Below are 7,171 nucleotides of genomic sequence, written 5' to 3'. Positions count from 1 at the left end.
CCAATAATCCTCTGTCAAACTCCTCACAGTCATATTCCTGTTGGGTGCTGTCTTTAGGATCAGATACTTGACTTTCTTCACAACAGCCTCTGCATGCCCTGTGGGTAATGGGGACTTGACATGACATGACACACTCCCCATCGCTGAAGAAAGGTTGCAAATTATCGGCTGGAAATGATGTTGCTGTCTTTGATGATTCATGAGACCTGCATTTCTCCAAAACATCCTGCAATGTCGCTGAACAGACCATCTGAATGAACTTCTGGGTAAGTTCCTCATCACGTATATCCATTAGTATGCCGTGTTTCATCCACTGCTCACAGCATGTTTGGTCCTGAACCTTGCAAAGGTCTATCTTCTGTGACAAGATTTTCAACCATATCCAAAAGTCATCGAAGCATTCGCCGTCGCAGCGCCTCATTACTGGCATTTTTTATATGCTCCTCGAGCTTTGTCAGTACATCTACTGAGTATGTTGGGTCTGCAGGAACGTTTAACTTGTGCTCCAGCACCCGTCGCATCTCAGGTGTAAGGCATATGCGTAACTGTATATGCTGCTTTGATGATGGCAGACTAAGGAGATGCACCATGACAGCATAATTGGACCATTCGTGCTTCCATTCACGGAAATGTTGGGGACTCGCATCTGCTGATAATGCTTTCGGAGGCTGTATTGTTTCCGTCGGGGTCGTAAGCAAAGGCTGGACATCAATCCAACATGTAGTTGAACGGTCGCCATAGGTGATAATTCCACAAAATGATCCAGCTGCAGGTGGCATCTGTGACCCATCTGCATTGTTGTACACTGTCTCTGCCGGTGGTGACAAGTCTTCTTTTGAAAGGCCAAGACTACTAAGATGCTGTAGTCCAATGACAGTTGTGTCTGCACCTGTGTCAGGGATGATGGCTACCTGATGAATCCTTATGCCGAATTGATACGCGGACTTTAGGGGAAGGCTGAGGCAGTAGAGGTGACACTCCTGGCATGTGACACTGAAGGGGGTACAGAACTTACTACTTTCAAGTTCTGGTTTGCGTCCTCTTCTTTTGTCTTGTTAGCCATCCTTTTCTTTGTGCAGCATTTATCATAGTTTCCCTGCCGATTGCAAACCTTGCATCTGGCATTCCTGGCAGGACACTTTGCAGTAGAATCCCAATGGCCTTTCTTGCCACAAGCACGACATATGGAAGTGGTGGCCTTGCCTAGACCTTTCTCATGTTGACGACCACAGCAGTTGCAGACTTTATTAGGCAGAGGTGAGCTTGGCCCCATCTTAGACTTCTGCTTCAGGGCAGCCTTTTTCTCTCTTACAATGTCATCCTACGTATATTGTGATAGTTATATGATTATATTACATATATATTGCCTTTTTTATGTTACACTGTGTGAAAGATAGAAGATTATATTTAGTTTATATTGCTGTGTAACATATCGCCTATGACGTGTATGACATTAAACTGCATCCCACTGCTGCCTTGTAGGGTATGCTTCTTCAGGCAAAGGCTAGGAGAAGGGAACTCTCACTCCAAATCCCCCTGCTGCCTTGTAGGGTATGCCTATTCAGGCAAGGGCTAGGTCCACCGCCGACATCTGTGGTGGCGTCAGGAAGGGCATCCGGCCTTAATACGAAGCTGCCAATCTAATATTATGATGTGGATAAAAAATCGAAGACAGGGAAATGCTACGGCGTACCTGGTAGGCGACGCGCAGGTAGGTCGCCGTTCACCTGTGAGAAATGGACTACGGCTACCGTATCAAGAGCGGATACGGCTAAAGAAGCTAGCTAAGAGGAGGGAGAAGAGAGATAAGAAGGTGGAGAAAGTGATGGTGCTTGGGACAGTAAATGTAGGAAGTCTCAGTGGTAAAAGCATGGAACTAGTCGATCTCATGGAGCGCAGAAGAATCAACATATTATGCATTCAGGAAACCAAATGGAGAGGTGAGAAGGCAAAAGAAATCGGTAATGGATATAAGTTGTTTTACTATGGTATGAACAACAGACGAAATGGGGTTGGAATCATCTTGGACCCGGAGATGAAGAAGAACGTATTAGAAGTGAATCGAAAATCGGACAGGTTAATGAGAGTCAAGATACAAGTGGAAAATACGATTATCAACATTGTCAGTGCCTATGCGTCTCAAACAGGATGCGAGGAAGAGGAAAAGGAAGAATTTTGGGACAATCTCGGATGTGTTATACAGAATATACCACCATTAGAAGTAATGTGGGTGGGTGGTGATTTGAATGGACATGGCGAAGGCAATACAGGATCAAGTGAGTGCATGGGTAGGCATGGAGTAGGTATACGTAATGACGACGGCGACCGTATTGTAGACTGGGCAAAAGCAGGAGGTATGGCATTAGTCAACACATACTTTATGAAACTAGAACAACAGAAGATTACCTACAAAATTGGCAATAATAATGCACAGATAAATTACATAGCATGCAGGAGGTAATACCTAAAGGATGTACTCGATTGCAAAGTCCTACCAGGTGAGAGTGTGGCAAAACAGCATAGGCCCCTAGTTTACAAAATCAAAATTAAAACTATCAAACCCATATAGCAGAAAGGAATACGGAAAACGAAATGGTGGAAACTCAAGGAAAGTGAGTGTCGAGAGAAATTTGTACTAAATGTAGAGATGGAGTTAGAAAAAGGGGAAAAAAACTGGGAGACCATCAGTGCCAAAATTAGAAAAAGTGCAAAGAAAGCGCTTGGGGAAAGTTCCGGGAATAAGAAAGAAGGTAAGGAGATCTGGTGGTGGAACGAAGAGGTACAGTTGGTAGTGAAGAGAAAGAAGGAATGTAAGAAGAATAGGGACCACAACAGAACGGAAGAGACCATCAAAGCGTTCAAAGAAGTTAATAAGACCGCTAAGCTTGCAGTTGCTAAAGTGAAGGCCACAGCATATGAAGAACTGTACAACAGTCTAGAAATGGTCAAGATGGAATTATCAAAGCATTGAGAATTGGGAAAGAAAGAAATAAAAACTCACAGGATGTGTATCAAGCAAAGACGATAAAGGATGCCAATGAAAATATCCTAAGCAATGACAGACAGATAAAGAATCGATGGAAAGAATACTTCCAGCACCTGATGAATGTTGAAAATGAACGTGAACATAGAAGTATCCAACCATTAGCAGGGGAACCCATGGAAAGAATTACTGAAACCGAAGTGAAAGTTGCTTTGAGAAAGATGAAGAATGGGAAGAGTGTTGGCCCTGACAACATACCAGCAGAAGTTCGGAAACACCTAGGAAATACAGGAGTGGAATTACAGACGAAATAGTTGAATGACATCTTAAACACTGGTACTATGCTTGAGGAATGGAGAACCAGCACACTGATCCCCATCTTTAAGAACAAAGGGGACATTCAGGAATGTGGGAACTATAGAGGCATAAAGCTCATGTCACACACAATGAAGATCTGGGAGAGAATAATGAACAATCGGATCAGAGGAATAGTTAAAATCAGTGAGGAACAGTTTGGATTCATGCCAATGCCATTTATGCACTACGGTTGCTGATGGAAAAGTACAGGGAAGGACAGGAGCTACACTGTGTGTTTATTGACTTAGAATAAGCCTACGATAGAGTCCCTAAAGAACTCTACCAAGGAGTACGAAACATCACACGAAAATTAAAACCTACAATGGACACTATCAAAACTGAAGATGGACTTGTTTTATTTGATGGAAAAGAAGTCAGAGATAGATGGAATCAATATTGTTCCAACCTATACAAAAAGAATAAAGATCTAACAACAACATTAATTAGACTCAATAACAATGAAGATGAACCACCGCCACTGCTAGACGAAGTTATAAAAGCCATAAAAGAAGTAAAGAATAACAAGAGCCCCGGAATAGATGAAATAACAGCAGAACTAATTAAGAATGCTGGCGAAAGTGTTGAATACTTCTTCTACAAACTCTGTACAAAAATATGGAATAAAAGAAGATGGCCAGAAGACTGGGTAAAATCAAACTTTACTCCCATACCTAAAAAAGGTGATGCACCCCAGTGCAACAATAATAGGACAATTGCATTAATAAGTCAGCAAAATTTTGTTGAAAATTATTGCTGAAAGAATGAAGTTGAAGTTAAGAGAGGAAGTTGCAGACGAACAAGCAGGTTTTCGCCCTGGAAAAGGTAACAGAAACCAGATTCTAAATATAAAATTGATCATAGAGAAAAACAGAGAACATCAAAAAGACCTATACCTGTGCTTCATCGATTATGTGAAAGCTTTTGATACTGTTGATCACGATATCCTCTGGAATAACATGAACGATATGAAGTTTCCAAAACACATCATCCAACTAATAAAAGCCATGTATGACCAACAACAAGCAGCTGTAAGAACCACTTATGGGTTAATAGAATGGTTCAAAGTCAAACAAGGAGTGCGACAGGGTTGCATTCTGTCTCCGCACCTCTTTAACATATATTCTGAAACAATTATGAGAGGTGCTCTAGAGAATTTTGAAGGAACTGTGGATGTTGGAGGATACAAAATATCAAATCTGAGGTACGCCGATGATATAGTTTTGATTGCCAGCAGTATCACTGAACTACAACAACTAGTAGATAAAGTTAGAGAAGCAAGCGAAAAGGCTGGCTTGTTTCTTAATGCCAAGAAAACTAAGATCATGAAGTTTCAAAGATAACCGGCAATGAACAATGATGAACATGTTACAATCAATGGAATGATTGTGGAAAATGTGGAAGAGTTCACTTATCTTGGAGCTGTTTTAACTAATACATATGATGATTCACCGGAGATAAAAAGAAGAATTGCCATTGCCAAAAACGCCACAATTGCTCTCAATAACATCTGGAAAGACCGAAGCATTACCTTACGGACAAAGCTGAGGTTATTGAACTCATTAGTTTTCCCAATTGCATCATATGGTTCTGAGTGTTGGGTGCTGAAGTAGATAGACAAGAAAAAGATCAATAGTTTTGAAATGTGGTGTTACAGACGAGTACTGCCTATTAGCTGGACAGAGAAGAAAACGAATGATGAAGTGCTGAGAAAAATAAATTGTAAAGACCGGCTATTGGACATCTTGAACAGGAGGAAATTAAAGTTTATTGGTCATGTGATGAGAAGTAAAAGTATTGAGAAAGACTTGCTGACAAGGATGGTGATAGGAAACAGAGGAAGAGGTAAATCAAAGACAAGACTGAGCGACAATATCAAATATATTTGCGGGCTGTCGATGGTACAAGTGGAAAGAAAAGCGTAAAATCGAGTTTAGTGGCGAAGGATGGTGGAGAGGTCCACGGCTGCTCAAACATGAGCATACCGTTATTGATGATGATGAGAGTTAAGACTAAAAGGAGTCCCAGAAAGCTACGTAAGACTAGTACAAGATATGTACCGTAATGCGTCAACAGAAGTTAGATGCCAGTCAGGGAAAAGCGAGAAATTTGAGATAAAAGTAGGGGTACATCAGGGTTCGGCACTCAATCCATTATTATTTGCAGTTGTCATGGATTGCCTGACAGAGGATGTACGAAGGCCATCACCATGGGATATAATGTATGTTGATGATGTCATATGCATCAATGATAGAGAGACATGCGAAGAGAAACTAGAGCAATGGACTCGAGCCCTAAAGAGGCGCGGTATGAAAGTAAGCAGAACGAAGGCGGAGTACCTCAATACCAGTAATGGGACGCAGAGAGTTGGAAGTATCAGCTTAGGAGGTGAAAAGGTACAACGAGCAGTGGAATTTACTTGACTTCCACGTACAGAGGCTTACTGTACACGTGTCCATGTATATACAAATACATACACGGATTGGGTCGTGTTCCTCAAAATAGGATACGATATTATCATTATTTTATTATTATATTTATTAACCTTCATGCTCTTGTTATTGTTATTGTCATGATCATTTTATAATTATAATTATCATTATTATCATTATCATCATTATTAATGTTTATTTTTATTAATGATAGTTATGATAATAATGATAATAATCTCAATAATAAAAATCATAATATTACATTAATAATGATAATGACAGTAATGATAATGATAACAATAATAATGATAATGATAATAAAAGTAATAATAATGATACGACTACTACTACTAATAATAATGATAATAATATTAATAATAATAGTAATAATAATAGTAATAATAATAATAATAATAATAATACTTATATTGATAACTGTAATGATATAATTATAATAGTAATATTAATAATAACAATAATGATAATAATGATAACTATAATAACAACAACAGGTCAGGTGTTTGCCTGCTACAGGCATCATGTAACCCTGTACTACCTGTCTCGGGTCGAGTCGTCGGCGACTAAACCGGCAACCCCACCAATCTTGCTTGGTGAGGAGGGTAGCCAAATACCCAGTGGCAATAAAAACAAGAGCCATTAAAGGGCAGGGTCCGTGTGGGACGTTACCCACCATTTAGATAGAGATGGTGTCAAATGTGATAGTCAAATCATGCAACTCTCAAGAAAGAGTAGGATGGAAATGCATGATCCTCGACGCCCTCGCGCATGACACAAAAAATACTTTGCTGCCTCCACAGCCCAGTGGTTACAGGGTTGGACTCCGAACCTCATGGTTCCGCGATCGAATCACCTTCATGGCAGTAATATCACCAAGCATCCGAAATGACTGTGGTGGAAAGTACAGAACTACTTCTCCGCGCTGTATGGCAATTGCGACAAGAGTAGTGAGGTGGTAGAAGAAGAAGAAGAAGAAAGAAAAAAAGAGGCCGCGGTAGCCGAGTGGTTAGAGCGTAGGACTCAAGACTGTCACGACGGCAATCTGAGTTCGAGGGTTCGAGTCACCGGCCGGCGCGTTGTTCCCTTGGGCAAGGAACTTCACCTCGATTGCCTACCTAGCCGCTGGGTGGGTAGGCCAGCCCGGGTCAGTGCCGGTCCCAGAACCGGGTAAATAGAGATGGTGACTCTATAAAAACACCGGGCGGAGGCAACGGCACCGCTCTAAATTGCCAAGAAAATCATGGGAATCCATGATTGCTAACGTCCTTGTGGGACAAAGCACTTGGAAAAAAAAACAAAAACACACACACACACACACACACACACACTCACATATATATATATATATATATATATATATATATATATATATATATATAGTGTG

General features: G+C 40.7%; 2 protein-coding genes across 2 annotated transcripts; both read left to right on the top strand.

The window, feature by feature from the left end:
• The first annotated feature begins 1,825 nt into the window (after nucleotides 1–1,825).
• LOC119583402 (craniofacial development protein 2-like) lies at nucleotides 1,826–2,569 on the top strand. Its single transcript, XM_037931871.1, has 2 exons — nucleotides 1,826–2,354; nucleotides 2,499–2,569. The coding sequence occupies exons 1-2, from the start codon at nucleotides 1,826–1,828 to the stop codon at nucleotides 2,567–2,569; spliced, it is 600 nt and encodes a 199-aa protein (XP_037787799.1).
• Nucleotides 2,570–2,647: 78 nt separating this feature from the next.
• On the top strand, nucleotides 2,648–3,297 carry LOC119583401. Its single transcript, XM_037931870.1, has 2 exons — nucleotides 2,648–2,944; nucleotides 3,004–3,297. Exons 1-2 carry the CDS (start codon nucleotides 2,648–2,650, stop codon nucleotides 3,295–3,297), a joined length of 591 nt encoding a protein of 196 aa, XP_037787798.1.
• Nucleotides 3,298–7,171: the final 3,874 nt, after the last annotated feature.

The sequence above is a fragment of the Penaeus monodon genome, chromosome 17 (genome assembly GCF_015228065.2).
Source record: "Penaeus monodon isolate SGIC_2016 chromosome 17, NSTDA_Pmon_1, whole genome shotgun sequence".
Classification (NCBI taxonomy): Eukaryota; Metazoa; Arthropoda; class Malacostraca; order Decapoda; family Penaeidae; genus Penaeus; species Penaeus monodon.
Note: the sequence above shows the minus strand (reverse complement) of the source record. Positions and strands in the feature narration are given on the sequence as shown.

Bases quoted from the DNA above. Each gene is read 5' to 3' on its own strand.
- LOC119583401 (XM_037931870.1), top strand. From the start codon at position 2,648: ATGGAGTTAGAAAAAGGGGAAAAAAACTGGGAGACCATCAGTGCCAAA. The intron at 2,945-3,003 runs GTCAAGATGGAA...AAAAACTCACAG, and splicing joins TGTACAACAGTCTAGAAATG to GATGTGTATCAAGCAAAGAC.
- LOC119583402 (XM_037931871.1), top strand. From the start codon at position 1,826: ATGGTGCTTGGGACAGTAAATGTAGGAAGTCTCAGTGGTAAAAGCATG. The intron at 2,355-2,498 runs GTATGGCATTAG...AAGTCCTACCAG, and splicing joins AGACTGGGCAAAAGCAGGAG to GTGAGAGTGTGGCAAAACAG.